This window comes from Lygodium microphyllum, chromosome 13 (assembly GCF_053477565.2).
Source record: "Lygodium microphyllum isolate KBCC chromosome 13, Lygodium_microphyllum_v1.1.10, whole genome shotgun sequence".
Classification (NCBI taxonomy): Eukaryota; Viridiplantae; Streptophyta; class Polypodiopsida; order Schizaeales; family Lygodiaceae; genus Lygodium; species Lygodium microphyllum.
This window is the reverse complement of record NC_141147.1, coordinates 144,628,905-144,647,968: the sequence shown is the minus strand read 5'-3', so window position 1 is coordinate 144,647,968 and position 19,064 is coordinate 144,628,905. Positions and strand designations below refer to the sequence as shown.

Genomic DNA, 19,064 nt, shown 5'->3' with positions numbered 1-19,064 from the left:
CTCCGCTACCCACCACATGTCTGGTGGATGCCGACCCTAAGCATATGGTCGAAGTCAAAGAAGCCAAAGCAGCGCCATCAGCAATCTTTGCTGCAATACATTCATTTTCTGTCAGTGTAGACCAAGCAATCAATGGAGAACTAAATCAAGAACAACAACATTCTTTCTCTCCAATATCTGATGTTGATCGTGATTACAGTGTCTTTGTTCCTGCTGATGTGGCTACCCTCATCAATCTCACCTTTCATGTAGCAGTGGCTGTTCGTTGTGCTACTCCACTTGTGGAATTGGCATACATCTTCTCCCTGATGGTGATCACTTTTGACAACCCTTCCCAAGTGAATTCTTCTACATGCAGCCATTCATTCTTCTCATGCCAAGGTCGAAAGGGGGGAAGATTTGCTGATGTTGCTAATGCAAAAGTTCGACCTCGACATTCGACAATGATCATCAAGTCATGCGCATACGACATGAAGCCACACTTCAAAATGAAGAGCTTACAACAACTCACAACATTCCATCATTTTCTTATCGATCCCGGCTAATCGATGTAAAGTCATAGCTATCTCGTATAAAGCTATCGACTATAATCCTTTTCTTTTCGCACCTTTGCTATTTAGCAGAAAAAAAAAGAGAGCACATTTCAATACCACATAGGCACAACCATGCACTTGTACTAGGTTCAAAGTAATGAAATAAAATCCTCTCTCGGCATTCAGCTGAGGGGGGGTGTTGGTGTAAATACACCTGAAAGCCTCGAGAACTGAAAAGGCATGACATCCTTTCATATCATGCAAAGCAGTTTCTATTTATGTATGCAATACTTTAATAAATTGATCATCTACCTCGACTAATTCTGTGTGCCTATTCTCTCTTCCAAGTTCAGCACCCTGTCTCTGATATACCTCTCGATCATGCTTTCTCTGCTTGTTTCTGATAGTGGGAGCCCACAGATCTGGTTGCAAAACACCGAATTGAAGGTACAAGCAATTATAGCTAAACGTAAAACATATAATGTATCTTTAGACCGACGATCAATATTATATGTATTCACACAATAAGGCATTGAAATAAGCGACTCCTATGTGCTTAATACGAAGACGTATAAGTAATACGCACCTCTACGTGCTTGTTGTCGTCGGACTGCTGGCCGTGAAGTTGTGCCCAGTACGGGTAGACTCGGAAACCATCCGTGACCTGATACTGCACTTGGATGCCACGGATGTACTTCTCCCCGTGCCATAGCTTAATCGTCTGTATCCCCAGCACGTGGATTGCGCTTGATGGTATGGATCTTAAGTCGTCGAACTCAGAGCCTCCGTCTCCGTCCCATGGGCCCCTGCGCTAAATCGGCCAAGGAACCGTACTTGTCTGGGCCTGCACAAATTAGATCAAACCATTAATGAAAAAGGAAGTTAATCAGAAACAAAAAACAGCAAGAGTTCTGATGACGATGATCTGATCACTGCAATAATAAGCAGGTAAATAACCTTTTTGCCACTCCACCTCATGAATTCTGAATCCTGATCATAGTATCGCAACAAGGGGTTGATTAATCCAGTACGTGTGTACGTGACGACGACGTACGCTTGTCATACCTGATTAGTCTGATGACTCTCCGCGACGTCCGCCGACCTAGTGGCTACCGTTGCATGCACAAGTACATGATTAATCACCAGTAGTAGCTGTAAGAGCGTTACTATCTTCATTGAGAAGGACGTCGTCGATGATCTTAATATCTCCCCCATGATTACCAAGACTGCTGCTCGCCAGCTGCTTCGTGATGTTATTCGGCGTACTGAATATACCGTTGTGTGGGTCGGCTCTTATATAGCCGTCGTGTGTGTGCCACGCAGGCGTGCTGTAGTCTGCTGTCACGTCTTGGCCAAGTCAGTGGAAGTAGTGCCCACTAGCTCTATGAAAGCCATATGTTGATGTGTTTTCTAATTTGTGCGCATAATTTACTAACCCCACATGTTTATGCGCATAATTGCCGCGTTTTAAAAGCTTGGTCCCTCTCGATAATTCTCTGGTGCGTTTTACTTATTGATTACCAACCCTAAAGTAATTCGACATGGCTAGTCCGCTACTGTGCGCACTACCTTCACCAAAATGGATACTTGTCGATTCACATCATGCACAGGCTTCAGCATGTGTGGAATGAACCAGATTTCTTCTTTGTATATTCTACCCATGCCATCAATTATTATTCGCATGTGGCCCCTGTGTGCACGCCATGTTTTCCCAATCCCTCGGTGAGCACATCTATTCTCGAGAAATTGGCATACAACCTACATGTAACATGGATCCGGTAGTAAGACATTTGTTGGCTATGACCACACACCAAGCACGAGTTAGTTGTATTCCCTTCGTTCGATTAACATTATATTTTATGTATCATGTGTAGTTCTAATGCTTCTAGTGTTGGACACATGGAGGTTTACTTTGTTGGCATGCTAGTCATGTGCTTAAACTTGTATAAGTTGGCCATTGTAGGTGACTTTTGGCCGTCTTAGACATTTCTCGTTGTTGCTTTATGATTTTTTCATAGAACCCTTCTTATCTTTCATTATTGGCTATGTAGCTAGGGTGTTGCTCCTTGAATCAATATGCAACTCATGAGGTGGTTATTTTTCACCAGCTCTCTTTGTGTCGATTCCCCTTTGTGTGTGCGTGCACATGTACACCTCTCTCTCTCTCTCTCTCTCAATATATATATACACACACACTTCTAGCACAAGCATGTTTCATCACTATGCATAATTGTGAGATTATTGGGGGGAGGAGAGTGAGAAAAGAGAGCTTTAGCACTTGGGGATCCTACAATCATGGAGCCTCTATTGAGGAATTCGTACTGTTGTTATTTTGCTTGTATCTCAACATTGTATGTGTCATGTGTATTATGGCTTATGGAGGTGCTTTTAACACTTTTCAAGGGGTGGAATACAATTTCCATGTTGAGGTGTAGGTATCATATATGTCAACAACTGATCTTGTAGATATTTCATATGTCGACTATACTATAAGAGATGGTCACCTAGTTCTCTTAATGGTTGATTTTGTCTAGAAGAGGGATAGGTTTTAGTTTCCTAGAGTTTTGATGATTTGCCAAGTTGAATTTGATGTTTTGCGGTCTTTTCAATTGATTATTATTGTGATACTTTTAGTAGTGAAGGATGTAATATCATCACCATGTATCATTGTGATAGGGGCCTTTAGCTCTTGTTTATACAGTCTTGTATCCTCCTCTAGGTTGTTTTAGATGGATCCTCTCTTCATTCTAGGGATTGGTCTTTAGCTCTCCGTTGGGAACCTTCATGCCGAAACCTTCATGCCCAATGGTCCTACCCACATTCCCGAAATGTTGAGTCAATTGGATGCTCATGCAAACAATAATCTAGGGTTTCCACTGATGCCAGGAGGCATATTCCACGGTGGATTCCGTGAGGTTTTACGGTGGATCCCGTAAACTTAGATAACCGGGGCTCATACGCAAAGAGGATTCTTTGTGCGAGAAGTTGATGGGGACGCCTGTCCTTTTCGGGTGTTTCATTAATTTAGTGTGTACATGGGTGATTCCATAGCGGGTGATTCCGCAAAATGCATATTAAATTAATAAACGTTTATGAGTTTAGAGTGCGCACTCGTAATAAATTAAGGTTAGGATTTATTTCTAACCAGTTGATTTATTTATGTAGCTGAAGACTGCTAGGTATTCACTTTTGTCGGTTTAATTGTGTTATTTTACTAACGATTGTGAATGCTTCAGTTGATGTGTAGAGATAGCAGCAGTGGCAGAGGAAAGCATTGGAGTCTAGCGAGTTTTCGATCTTTGGACTATATTTTGATAGGCGCCACGCCTATATTTTGTTATGTCTATAGAGACATCGATTATTTATTATTATTTTGTATGCGCTTATGCGCCTGGATATGTTATTTCTATTTGGACATTGAGATTGGACGTGCCAGACACTATGGGCACCGTCCATTAGCTTTATTTTCCTATTTTTGGTAGAAAGCAAACTCAAAAGCTAAAAGCTTGTCATATTTTTGTAATTGGGCTATTTTTGAGCAAAAAGATTGGAAATATATATTAAATACATGCTTTGTGAAGCGCTCACACAAGGCATGGGGGAGATTCAACCCAATTTGTCTCTTGTCTCATGTCGTGCTTGTTTTTACATTGGTTTTTGTGCTAAAAAGTAGAGTGCTTTGTTCTTGGGGACCTTTGGGAATTCACTACGTGAGCTACCTGCGTCCGATCTGCGCACCAGTGGTATCAGAGCGGAGCAGAGATCAAGGGCTTCCAATCGCTACCAATCTCGGGCGAAGGCGGAGCTCCAGGAACAAACGGCCTCTACAGTCAATCTCGTCGCGAACCGTCGATACAGGCAGACTTCTGGCGATCAAGAACCCCTGTTTTCACTCTCAGATCGCGAAGGACCACTCTCTGTCGGCGGAGGACCACTCCCTCAACTCCATGAACAAGTCGTGATAGAACAGTGAGAAATTTCTAATCTTCTTCATTAACAAAGCTTAGTTTTAAGCTTAAGAAGCTTATTAGCTTCAAAACGTCAAATCGTGGCAAGAGGAGGAGCAGCCCGAAAAATCCGCGCGGGCAAAAAACGGCCCCCCCCCCACGATCAGAAAAAACGGCGGCCTTCTTATTATTATTAAGCTTAAGCTTAATAAATTAAGCTTAAATCATCAAGCTATTCTCAAGGCAGACAAGGCAGAGAAGTCTGTAAACTCTGGGTCCTGCGCATCAGAAGTCAAGTTTCGCAAGTCGACACTAATCAAGTCCTACAAGTTCTGCAAGTCGGCTAAGTTCAGCAAGTCAACAACCCTGCAAGTCTGTTAAGTCTGCAACTCTGCAAGTCAGACTAAATCAGAACTGACTATTGCTTAAAACTCCTAGAAGACTTGTTCGTTTGCAAAAACTCAGAACTGGAAAGTTGTTCGCAGCAAGCTGTTCTACCTATCTGCAAGTTCGTTGAAGTACTTTCAGCAAACGGAGACAGAAATATTTCAGAATTTCTGAAAATTGAAGAAGAAAATACCAAAAAATACATAGCCTTGTAACCCCAAATTTGAGCTACGCTCATCCCGCTAACTGATTTTGAGTGAGAAAGGTTTGTTGAGTTTTACAGGATGACTACCCCACATATGGATGATCCTATGACTGAAGACGATCTACCCGAGCCTACCATGGAACAAAAGCTGGATCTTATCATGCTACAATTGGACGAAGAGCGAAGAGCTAGGCAAGCCTTGCAAGCGCAATTGACAAAGCTACAAGGAGCGTCCACTGATAAAGAAGAACCTCAAGCTGAAGATTTGATTCGCCGTACCATCGACGCCACTCTTGAAGCACAAACCATTCGCAAGGAATCCAAGATAAGTAAACGAAGTTTCAAGTTTCGTACTTTCAATGGCATAAGAGAAGGAAAGACTGTTTTATCATTCATTAGCCAGTTTGATGACTATTTCCATGAGGAAACTTATCCTGAGAAAGATAAAATCAAGTGTGTTACTAATCATCTGATAGATAGAGCATCACTTTGGTGGACTGTCGTCCGCAAGAGCATAGAATGTCCTGCGACATGGGAAGATTTCAAGAAGAAGTACATGCAAAATTTCCTTCCACCGCAATTTCATGAGAAGGCTATCAAGCAATGGGATTTACTTCAACAACGCGACCGTGAGCCTATACCACAGTATACAGAGCGTTTTTGGAATGCACTTTTACAGCTACGCATGCTTGAAGACGTACCAGAGACGACACATAAGCGGAAGTACATGTCTGGACTTCTTGGACATTACTACGCTGAGGTGAATATGTTCAAGCCTGCTACCCTTGAAGATGCCATCTCCTTCGCTCATGACACCGAAGATAAGTTACGCGGAAGAGATCGACGACCACAGCCATTCCAAGCAAACGGTAATTATGGATCTAAACAATTCAATTCAAATTTCAGAAGGTTTAATCCAGGTCGTTTTTCATCACCATCTTTCCGCAAGAATTGGCCTAAACCACCCGCATTACCATCCACTGTCAATCCAAATCCTAAGCCTATCCAACAAGCAAATCCAAATATACCCAGACTCCCAGCCATTGCAAATAATGTGACCAAAGCCAAGCCCATCGTATGCTACAAGTGTCACCAGCCAGGCCATCTCGCAGCAAATTGTCATTCAAAGAAGCCATCAGCACATATCAACTACCTTGGAGCTATGGACGAAGACGAGCATGAGGATATGCCAGATTTCACTGAAGAAGAAGATGATCCTACTACTACTTCCGACACTTTACCAGGTATGCCTACTTTACATTCATTGTTGACTATGAAATGTATGGTGCATGGAAAAGAAAGAACTGTATTGCATGATGACGGTAGTACGCATGATTTTATTTAAGCAAAATTGGTAAAGGAATTGAAATTGCATACTGTACCTACGCACTATCGCATAAAAGCTGCATTTTTAGGCACTAGGTACAATGGCACACAAGAAGTCCAAAATTTAGAAATTCAAATTGGTCCATATATTGAAAGAAGAAATTTCTTAGTTGTCCCATTACAGTCTAGCGACATTATTCTAGGAATGCCATGGAGACACCAACATAATCCCAATATAGATTATTCCACACACACAATGAATCTTAATTTTCAAGGAAAATCTATTACATTATTTGGTATGCATGCATCTCATATGTTTCCATTGCTTTCGCATACTCAAGCAAAACGTGCACTACGCAAGAATACTAAATCATATCTCATTTGGGTGAATGAATTGCACGCAAAAGAAACTCATATGCACCCTAGGCATAAGGAATTTCTTGCATATTTTAAGGATTGTTTTGCAGAAGACCTACCACCAGGTTTACCTCCATCACGTCCAGAAGACCATAAGATTGACCTAATACCTGGCACACAACCACCTTGCAAAGCCCCATATAGGCACAATCAAATAGAGCAAAAAGAAATCCAGAGTCAAGTAGAAGAATTACTAAATAGAGGTTTAATTCGACCTAGCAGTTCTCCATTCGGTGCACCTGTGCTCTTAGTCAAGAAAAAGAATAATACTTATCGGATGTGTATTGACTACCGAGCATTAAACAAGATCACTGTAAAGAATAGGTATCCTATACCTAGAGTTGATGACCTTATGGACAAACTGCAAGGATCTTCTATATTTAGTAAAATTGACCTTAAGTTTGGATATCATCAGGTGAGGTTAGATAGATCCGACATATTTAAGACTGCATTCAGGACACAGTTTGGCCATTACGAATTCTTAGTCATGCCATTCGGATTAACTAATGCACCTGCTACTTTCAGTAGAATGATGAATCGTATTTTTCTAAAATATCAATATTGTGTGATTGTTTTCTTTGATGATATTTTAGTGTTCAGTCAAAGTGAAAAAGAGCATTATGAGCATTTATCATTAGTTTTTCAATTACTGAAAGAAAATCAATTGTTTGCAAATCCTGACAAGAGTGAATTCTTTAAGACAGAAATAGAATATCTAGGTCATATTGTATCAGAAGAAGGAATAAAAGTTGATCCTAAGAAAATTGATGCAATATTGCATTGGCCTGTTCCTAAAAATGTACATGAATTACGTTCATTCCTTGGTCTTGCTAGTTTCTATAGGAAGTTTGTACGTAATTTCTCATTACTTGCTTTACCATTGACCAAACTTCTTAAGAAAGGCATTGTTTATCAATGGACTGAAAACCAGCAGAAATCCTTTGATTTACTCAAACGTGCATTGACCAATGCCCCTGTTCTACAATTGCCTGACTTTAACAGACCATTCTTTCTAGTTGTGACTGATGCTAGCGGATCAGGAATAGGAGCCGTGCTTATGCAAGATAACCATCCAATAGCATATTCTAGTTCTAAGCTGAAACCCTCTGAGCTCAAATATTCCACTTATGACAAGGAACTCTTAGCAGTTGTACAAGCATTAAAACAATGGAAGCATTATTTAATGGGTTCAGAATTCATGATAAAGACCGACCAGCAAAGCATTAGACATCTACTTAGCCAACCCCAAATTTCTGACCGCCATATTAAATGGGCTTCATTCATTCAAAGTTTCCATCCTATCATTCAATACCAACCTGGAAAAGAAAATGTAGTTGCCGATGCATTGAGTAGAAGACCTGCAATTCATAATATTTCTATAATATCTTTTGATTCTTTGATTGCTATGAAAGACACATATCACCAGGATATTACTTTTCATTCTGATTGGCAAAAATTAGTTCAAAATAATTTCATTCCCGTTGATTCATTGTCATATAATGATGGATTCATGTTCTTTGAAAAGAGACTGTGTGTTACTATTCCATTCTGATCTTTTGTTTTGAATGAAATTCATTGTCCCCCATATCAAGGTCATAGAGGTATCATTTCTACATTACGTATGTTAACTGAAGATTTTTATTGGCCGCATATGGATGCAGATGTGTCTAATTTTGTTTCTGAATGTCTGATTTGTCAAAGAATAAAAAGACATCATGGTAAACAGTATGGGTTATTAATGCCTTTATCTATTCCATCTAAACCTTGGGAACATATATCTATGGATTTCATTACTGGCTTACCAAATACTAAATCTAACCATGACATGATTTGGACAATTGTAGATAGATTTAGTAAGCAAGCATATTTCATTGCATGTAAGAAAACTTTAACAGCGTCACAAGCAGCACAGTTATTTTTAAAAACTGTTTTTACTAACCATGGATTGCCGAAAGTGATTATTTCAGATAGAGATTCTAGATTTTGTAATAATTTCTGGATTACACTGTTTGCAAATCTAGGCACAAAGATTGATTTTTCATCTGCATTTCATCCAGAAACAAATGGACAAACAGAAGCCACAAATAGCACTATTTTAGATCTTTTACGTGCATACACTATCTCTAAACCTCAGACATGGGATACTCATTTACATTTATTACAGTTTGCATATAACAATACACCGCACACATCTACAAAGAAAGCACCTTTTAAAGTTATTTATGGACATAGATTATCTACACCTGTTGCATCTTTGTCTAATAGAATACAAAGTGCCGATGATATTGCTGTTATGCATAACACTATTTTTGATGAAGTAAAGGATATGATTGCTAAAGCCCAACAATCATATACCAAACAAGCCAACAAGAAAAGACAAGCCATGAATTTCAAACTTGATGATTATGTCTGGCTTAGAATAGAAAAGCGTAGACTGCAAAGTGTGGATAGACATCCAATTGTCAAATTAGCCCCTAGATTCTACGGACCATTTAGAATCATTCATAAGATTAATGACAATGCATTCAAGTTGGAATTTCCATCTCATTGGAAAATTCATAATACATTTCATATTAGTTTATTGAGACCATTTAGAGGACAATTACCTATCCACCCTGTATATGAAAACCCACCTTTACTAGAAGAAGAGACTGAAATACTTGAACCAGAAGCCATCATAGACACTGACTACATGACCACTAGAACTGGCCGAAGGTATTCTAGATATCTAGTAAAATTTAAGAACCATCCTGTAGAGGAAGAACAATGGATGCACGCTAGAGACCTAAATGCTTTCCCCACTCTGTTAGCTCCACATTGAGCTAATAGCAATTGAGGTCAATTGCTATCCCACCCCGGGGGTATGATGCTAGGAGGCATATTCCACGGTGGATTCCGTGAGGTTTTACGGTGGATCCCGTAAACTTAGATGACCGGGGCTCATACGCAAAGAGGATTCTTTGTGCGAGAAGTTGATGGGGACGCCTGTCCTTTTCGGGCGTTTCATTAATTTAGTGTGTACATGGGTGATTCCATAGCGGGTGATTCCGCAAAATGCATATTAAATTAATAAACGTTTATGAGTTTAGAGTGCGCACTCGTAATAAATTAAGGTTAGGATTTATTTCTAACCAGTTGATTTATTTATGTAGCTGAAGACTGCTAGGTATTCACTTTTGTCGGTTTAATTGTGTTATTTTACTAACGATTGTGAATGCTTCAGTTGATGTGTAGAGATAGCAGCAGTGGTGGAGGAAAGCATTGGAGTCTAGCGAGTTTTCGATCTTTGGACTATATTTTGATAGGCGCCACGCCTATATTTTGTTATGTCTATAGAGACATCGATTATTTATTATTATTTTGTATGCGCTTATGCGCCTGGATATGTTATTTCTATTTGGACATTGAGATTGGACGTGCCAGACACTATGGGCACCGTCCATTAGCTTTATTTTCCTATTTTTGGTAGAAAGCAAACTCAAAAGCTAAAAGCTTGTCATATTTTTGTAATTGGGCTATTTTTGAGAAAAAAGATTGGAAATATATATTAAATATATGCTTTGTGAAGCGCTCACACAAGGCATGGGGGAGATTCAACCCAATTTGTCTCTTGTCTCATGTCGTGCTTGTTTTTACATTGGTTTTTGTGCTAAAAAGTAGAGTGCTTTGTTCTTGGGGACCTTTGGGAATTCACTACGTGAGCTACCTGCGTCCGATCTGCGCACCATCCACCCTAAGGATTAATCGTTCAAAATGATGAAACTCGAATTGAGTTGGAACCCCTAGGACCAAACGTTGTTGATCTAGTAAAATTTAGGGATGGGTTGGGTAAAAAGACACCCTAAACCCTGCATCTCGTCTGAAGATAATTCCGTGACCAGAAAACGCCATTCAATAGGTGAAATGATCTCTTGGAATAGAGGCGACACTTGTGCAACAAGTTGCAACGTCGCATAGCCTTGTGGTCTGATCGCAAGAAAGTTTTGTCATTCCTTGGAATGTGGTTGGCAGGTTCTTGCGCAAGTTTAACTTGCAAAAGGGATGGTTAGTCATCCTGTTACATCGCCCTCATTAGGAAAAATTTGCCAAGTTAAGGGAAGTTAAGTAATTGCTCGGATGCAAATGATTAATCAATAAATTAAAGCGACATGGCCGCCGGGATTTACTATTAATAAAACCTAAAGCATTGGTTAAGTTGGATTAACAGGGTATGACCCTAATCCAAAGACAATAGGAATCTTGCCAAGTTGCAACTGATTCCGGATCGAATGCTGGATGCATTCGGAGAGAAGGATTCACTCCTTAACAGTTTGCCAACTAAACGACCACTGGAATTGATTGTGTTTGTAACAGTTTAGAAAGCACTGTTTGCATTGTTTGTTCAAGGAACTAAAGGATGAAAGATATATAAATGCTTCAGGTTGAAGGCCTGAAGGGAGTGGCAGCTCAGTTACCCCCGACTGCTTGCCTGACCCTAACCAAGGGGGTTGTTGACCGCGCCGGGAACGTGGACCGAACCCGCCGCGTGAGGTCTTTCCGTTGAGCTCTACTTGGAGCAGGAGGACGCTTGGGTGCCAGGGGGGGCTCTGGCCGTAAATCCCTCGCCTTCCGGGTCCTGCACAAGAGGCTAACGTGACTCGGGATTGGATCTCGAAGCCTGCATACTAGTCTACGGGCAGAAACTTGGAATAGTGATCCCTAGCGGATCACTGATAGCCTTCGGGCGGATTATGAACAAGCCTACGGGCGGAACCCTCTGTATTTCAAAGATAAAATGATGATATGATAATAAAGAAGTTGTTTGATATTGTTTTTCTATGTCACGTGATAATATTACGTGAAGGAACCAGTGCTTAACAAGGCTAATCAAAGAAGCTGTTTGTTATATGTCAAATTAATGTGTTAGGTAATTACATAACTAAAACAAACCGAGGAAAGTGCGGAGGATGGACCATGGGTCCGTCCTATGGTTGGGTGGTCTCGGTTAGCCGGGAATTTTTCTCAAAATCACTCGACGAGTAGCGGGATGATCATCATCATCAAAGCTAATAATGAGAACGATGACCTAGAGTTACATCCTACCCGATTTACGCTGTTTTAGGGGAACGGAATGGGACTATGCTTTATGGCAGAGAGGTTGAGCCTTGCATCCCTCTCGTTTCCCATTCTCCTTGAACCAAGTGCAGCGTGAATCCGCTTCGGACCTGGTGTTCCTGCGTAAAGTAGTTCGCTCGGGTCTGACGCTAGTTGCTGTTAGCTAATGACCAAACAGGGAAACCCTAATTCCGGTCGATCCTAAGTGGGAAACGGCCAGGATACTTCCGCTACGTGGTAGACGCGGGAAGACCTAGATTGCAAAACCCGTAACATTCCAAGGGAGTGCCGGGCGGAGTTTTCTAGACATTCTTCCCGATGGACTACTAAGACGTGTCCTAGATGATTCTAGTGGACATGTTACAGTTGGTATCAGAGCAGACCAACAACGGAATTGTTTTCGTGAGATCTCAATAAAATGAAGTAAAGAAATTGTTGTTGTCCAAACATTTCCTCATCTATAATACTGTCTTGCAGAACTATGAAGCGTGGAACAAGTTTTTGGTGTTCCGGATCATATTTATGACTGCAATGCATTCTCCGCATTATAGGCAGAGAATTGAAATGATGAACATCTTGGAGCAAATTTATAATCCATCACCTTTATTTATAGAACGAAGATGGACCGGGTCTTCAGGAATCTACTACATAGCTGCCCACCGGTTCGCGTATCTACAAACCAACCTAAAGAGGATCAAGTGGTTGGAAGATTTGAAAATCGTGAAGCTGTTCATTTTTGTGAAAGCTCACGTAAATTCGACTCTGCATATTCAAGGTCGGAGGGTTGAATTGAACTCATATGTATATGAGGAAGTAACCCGTGTAATCCCAGCCGACAGGATTAAGGTGTTGGGCCGCCATGGGAAGTATGGATTTCAACGGAAAGGATATCCTGAACTTCCAATGAAGTATCGATTCCTGAAGATCCATGACCCAAAACCCTACTATTACACAATTCCTGTAGACAAATCCAATACAATGTTGTTCTCCCCAAACTAAATGTAATGATTGGATTATCATCGCGCGAGATGTTGTATAAGGCTACGCCCATGTAAATATAAATAAGGACTTCTTTTATCAATATCCGATTGTGCATCAGGGTTGTTACGAAAAGCTAAGTAGCTTCATGATTTACGAGATAGCTGAACTAAAGATAAGCTAATGTCAATTATCATACAATAATGTTAAGAAAACTTTTATCCAGGCACAACCCCAGGTACAGGTTCCAAATTCGCCCCCTACATCAAGTACCGTTGTGATCCAGGAGAAGAAGTTCCTCCTCAAACAGATAAAGCCACCCGAGTTTGACGGGAAAGGCAGATTCGTCCAGTCTGATGCTGAAATTTGGATTGAATCTATGGAGGATTACTTCGAAGCAGCTGGTATTGCACCTACCAATCAGGCCATGCTCGCCAAATTAAAACTCACCGGTGAAGCTAGACTATGGTGGAAACAATGGTGCAGGGATCAAGGGCCTTCAGAGGGGTCCGTTACCTGGGAGAAGTTAAAGCAAGCCGTGCAGGGGAGATATTTGCCACCTGCATATCGTACACAGAAAATGAATGAGTTCTATGAGCTAAAACAGTTAGGACTCACCCTTGACGCTTACCACTCTAAGTTTGTCTCACTCTTAAAGTATGCGCCACAAATGGACACGACGCAGCAGGTGTCCAAATTTTGCGTGGGCTTAAACCCACCTGTAAATACTCGTCTCGAATCTATGCAACCATCAGATCTTCAGGATGCACTCATTCGAGCAGAACCTATAATTCAGGAAGTACAAGCTAGACCGAGGGGTAACAAAAATTGGTCTTATAGCGACCCGAACAGAGGGGCATTCAAACCCCAAGTTAAGAGAGTTCAAGGCCACAATCAGGGACAAAGGAAGAAAGCAAGGACAAATAACGTCAATAACTTTGTTCCTACTCACAATAATGGCCGAAACCTCTGATGTTTCCACTGCAATGAACTCGGTCACTTCAAAAGGCAATGTCCCAAGCTCAACGAGGGACACCGTCAAGGTGCAGGCCGCGGTCAGGAAGCCGCCACCCGTGGAAGAGGAAGAACTGCCTGCATTACCAATAGGCAAAGATGTGAAGCAGAAGAAGAGGAAGATCCGACTATGGAAGCGGAATTCGAAAGAGCGACAGTCCATGCCGCTTTACACAAGAAGGGGCCGAATCGCCAGTTCTCGGTGATTCAAACACCGTCGGACTATCAAGTTAAAGGTTTCAAAACCTTGATTGATTGTGGCAGTACACATTCCTTTATCTCACCAGCGTGTGCTAAAAGATTAGGGATAGCCACAGTAAAAGCTCCTACCCTGCTTGTGGAATTGGCAAATGGTCGTGAGGTAACTTGTACCAGGCAAACTGCTAAGGAGGAGTTCTATCTGGGAGGAAAGAAAACCTCAGTCAAATTCAGAGTCATGAATTTAGGTATCCATGAGTGTCTACTCGGGATGGATTGGCTTAAGCCTAATGACGCTCACATCCACTGTGGGAAGGGTCAAGTTTCCTTTCGGAACTCTGAAAAAGAGTTTGTTACGACTCAAGGTGAAGCGGGAGTGCCAAGAATCCAGTTAGCCAAAGTATCGCGGATCATAAAAGGGGCTAGAAAAGGATTACCTGTGTACCTGATCAAACTCAACAAATTAGATCAAAGCCAAAAGTCTCATGAGGGACCCTCTTGGCTAAAGGAATACGCTGACGTATTCCCTGAGGAATTAACTGAACTTCCACCTCCAAGGGAAGTTGATCATGAAATAAGGTTAATGCCTGGAGCTGCGCCAATTGCAAAGAGACCTTATAGAATGTCCATTCCGGAAGCTATTGAGTTGAAGGAACAACTCAAGCAACTGTTAGATTAGGGTTACATCCGGCCTAGCAACTCTCCATGGGGAGCTCCAGTACTATTTCAGAAAAAGAAAGATGGGACACTTCGACTATGTATTGATTACCGGGGGCTGAATCAATCAACAATCAAGAATAAGTATCCTATTCCTAGAATAGATGAGCTTCTTGATCACCTTCAAGGTGCAAAGATCTTCTCCAAAATTGATCTCAGGTCAAGTTACTATCAAATCAGGATCAAGGATGAAGATATTCCAAAAACGGCCTTCAATACAAGATATGGGCACTTTGAATTTTTGGTTATGTCATTCGGGCTTACAAATGCACCTGCCACCTTCAATAGATTAATGCAGGATATTTTTAGGCCATATCTTGATGATTTCGTGCTTGTCTTCTTCGATGACACTTTAGTCTATTCTAAACAGGAAGAAGATCATGAACCTCAACTTCGGATTGTCCTTGAGACAATGAGGTCTCATAAGCTATATGCAAAAATGAAGAAGTGTGCATTTTTCAAACGACAGATTGAATATCTAGGATTCATAGTATCATCAGAAGGAATATCAGTAGATCCATCCAAAGTCTGAGATGTGCTTGAATGGCCAATACCAGTATCCGTCAAAGAAATACGCAGTTTTCTTGGCTTGACAGGATGGTATAGGGTCTTTATAAAAAACTATGCTTTGATTGCAGCACCCCTTACCGACTTACTAAAGAAGCAGACTTCTATTACATGGTCAAATCCCGAGCAAAATAGCTTCGACCAATTGAAGCAATGTTTGGTATCAGTACCTATTCTGAAACTTCCTAACCTCAAAAAGGAGTTGGAGGTAGTAACTGATGCCAGCATTCTTGCCTTGGGGTGTGTACTTATGCAAGAAGGTCATCCAGTAGCATATTCTTCAAGGAAATTGAAGAGTCATGAAAAGAATTATGTCACGCATGATCTGGAGTTATTAGCTCTCATCCATGCTCTAAAGCTTTGGAGACACTACCTGTTGGGTAACAAGTTTACTCTAGTAACCGATCATAAGAGTCTCAAATGGATTTTTACCCAGAACGAGCTCAACATGAGGCAACGTCGATGGATTGAAGTATTGGATGAGTATGACTTTGAAATCAAGTATCGACCAGGGAAAGAGAATGTAGTTGCCGATGCACTCAGTCGCAAGGCATTCCTAAATTCCCTAATCTTGCAGAATCCATCAACGGCCAGATCTCTGGCTACAAAGGTATCTATGCCAAGCAACCCTATACTCGAACTAGCTAGAGAGGAAGCATGCCATGATTTGGCCTACCAAACCATGATAAAAGAAATATTTACCAAGGAGCAGAATCTGAAGTCACAAGCTAAGTATCGGGAATTTTCCATTGATAATGGACTTGTCTACTACAGAACAAGGCTATGTATACCAACAAGCCAGTCACTTAAGCAGAAGATATTATGGGAAGCTCATGATTCCCCCTTCGCAGGACATCCTGGCTATGCAAAAACTCTTAATGCAGTTAGGAAGAGCTACCATTGGGAGAGGCTCAAAGGTGACGTTCTCAAATATGTCACTGAATGTTTGTCTTGCCAACGTATCAAGGCTGAACATGTCATGATGCCAGGAAAATTGCAACCACTTGACATTCCCCAAATGAAATGGGAATTCATCAGTATGGATTTTGTGGTGGGCTTACCCCAAGTCCAAGGAGGATACAACTCCATTATGGTTGTAGTTGACATGCTTACTAAGGTTGCACACCTGATTCCAGTAAAGACAAACTATAAAGCCTCCAACATTGCAAGAGTGTTTATCAAGGAGATATTCAAGCTACATGGGTTACCTAGAAGGATCATTAGCGATCGAGACTCTCTCTTCACTTCACACTTCTGGAGAGCTATCTTTGAAGCTATTGGAACTCAACTCTGTTTTAGCACTGCCTACCATCCCCAAACGGATGGACAAACAGAGCGAGTAAATCAAATCATTGAGGATATTCTTAGGGCTTACTGCTGTCGAGAGCCGAAGAGGTAGATTCAATACTTGCCGTTAGTAGAATTTGCCTACAATGCTTCTTACCAGCAGAGCATTCAAATGACTCCTTTCCAGGCATTGTATGGTCATGATTGTCGAAGTCCCCTAAACTTTTCTGATCCTACCCTAAGAGTGGAAGCTTCAAGACAAATGTTGGAAGACATGGATGACCAAATAAGGTCAATAAGACAAGACATACAAGCAGCCAAAGATAGACAAAAGGCATATGCGGATTTGAAGCGCCAAGAGAGGATCTTCGGAGAAGGAGACATGGTCTTCATTCGTGTACGCCCAAAGAGGAGTTCTCTATCTCTAGGACAATGCAAGAAGCTATGTCCAAGGCATTGTGGGCCGTATAAAATCCTCAAATTCCTGGGACCCAATGCTTATAAATTGCAACTTCCGGATAACCTAAAAGTTCACAATGTATTCCATATTAGTCTCTTAAAAAAATATGTACCCAACCGTAATCATGTACTTGATGACCAACAAATTGTAATGCCTAGTCAAGGAGTCCTTGAACTAAGACCGGATAAGATTTTAGATGTTAGAGAGAGACAGTTAAGATCTAGAACCTTGAAAGAATGCCTCGTCCAGTGGAAGGATTATCCCGAAGAGGATGCTACCTGGATGGATGAAAGCTCTCTCAACCTTCAATATCCCCAATTTATCTCGAGATGAGGACATCTCAGTTCTTCTAAGGGGGAGAGAATGTAATATTCCCACCCGTGAATATTGACTTTCCGCACACGACGTAAACCTTGTGTAGAGGTTATCTCTCGTATTGAAATTATCGGCGGTGCAATGTGTGACCTGCACGCGTGAAATGGGGTCCTCCGCATTGGTAAATCAAAACGGAAAGTTCGAAGCCGCAAGTCTCACATAAACACCCTCTTGGGAGGAGCAATTTGAATATTCAAGGCAAATTTTTTTTTTTTAATCCCTTTTTCCCCAGCCGATGCACGACTGGAGAAAAGGGAGTGTGGGGGAATGGGTCAAGGATGAGTCGTGGGCCTGCATGGGAGGGGGGGGAAACCCATGCAAGGGCCATGTGGTGGAGGCCTTTTTTCCCCCCCCATGCCTATATAAACACCCGATATGTGCTAAGGAGGGGGAGGCTGGGGGATACACGTCGCCGTGCTGAGGGAAGGATCAGACGAGGCTGCTGCCATTGCCGTGGGCCGGAGGCTGCAGGGGGGGGAGTCCCCATTCCGCTGGGAAGTGCTGCCGCCACCAGAAACGCCGCCAAGTACTGCCGCCACCAGAAATGCCGCCAAGTGCTGCGGCCACCAGAAACGCCGCCAAGTGCTGCCGCCGTACTTCCCTGCCATCATCCTAATCACCTCCCCTTCCTTCGACATCCCCTCCTTCCATCATTGGTCGCCCTCTCTTCCACGTGGTTTCCAGAAAGTCAAAAGCCTATTAGAAGCTTCTTTAAGAAGATTCTAAAGGGATAAGGTCCTTAGGCCTTGTCCCTATGTGCCCTTCCCCGATTTAAAACCGCTGATTTAAAACCGGGTGCATTAAGCTCCTATTCTTACGCGAGGAGAAGGTATCGACTCCTGACCGTCTCGAAGAGCAAGAGTAAAGGTTAGAGGGAATCTGCGGGGTCCGTAATCACGTCTACAATGGCTCCCAAGAAGTTGCAAGGCGCGCCTGCGGGAGGTTCATCTCCTAGCATTCAAGTGGACATCTCCCCGAGCCCACAGACCCAGGTTTTTATGATTTTTGATTCTACGCAAAAGTAATGCATTAGGTATGATAACTCTCACGGAATAGAAAGCATCTATGCATATTCAAATTTACCAAGCCAAAGTAAGAGGCAATTGAGGAAAATTTGTCTAATTGATCGATTACTAGAATTATCTCATGGCATGAAATGGAGTTATTAACATTTTCAATATGATGAACGTGAGTTGTCTATCCATCGTACGACCTTAGTATTATGTTGCCTTATCATGCATTTCAAATTAGCGAGCCTAGAACACCTACCACCTATCATTATATGGCTGAAGTTATTAAGTGTATTTTTGACTAGTCATGGAAAGAATAGTCATATGTCGCAATTTAGGAAAAATCTTTATTGTAATGGTTCTTGGGGAAAAGTTGTTAACACCCGTAGGAGGTTATCCGAAAAGTAATGGTGGTGTATCAAAAATGAATCTATGGATTGGTATGTGGCATGTGCTTGCAAGAAAGGATATACCAACACTAACTCTACAATAACCTCATTTAACTACATTGTAGTTATGAAAGGGTTGCGTGTTGCACCTTCATCGTGC

The 19,064-nt window shown here is 41.7% G+C and overlaps 1 protein-coding gene across 1 annotated transcript in view; it reads right to left on the bottom strand.

Moving 5' to 3' along the window:
* Positions 1 to 1,132: 1,132 nt before the first annotated feature.
* The window catches only part of LOC148027304 (uncharacterized), a 40,600-nt gene continuing 22,668 nt past the window's right edge, over positions 1,133 to 19,064 (bottom strand). The window contains exon 3 of the mRNA XM_087691875.1: positions 1,133 to 1,377. Within this exon, the coding sequence (XP_087548001.1) occupies positions 1,310 to 1,377 (68 nt within the window). The 3' untranslated portion in view covers positions 1,133 to 1,309. The remainder of the gene's footprint in view (positions 1,378 to 19,064) is intronic.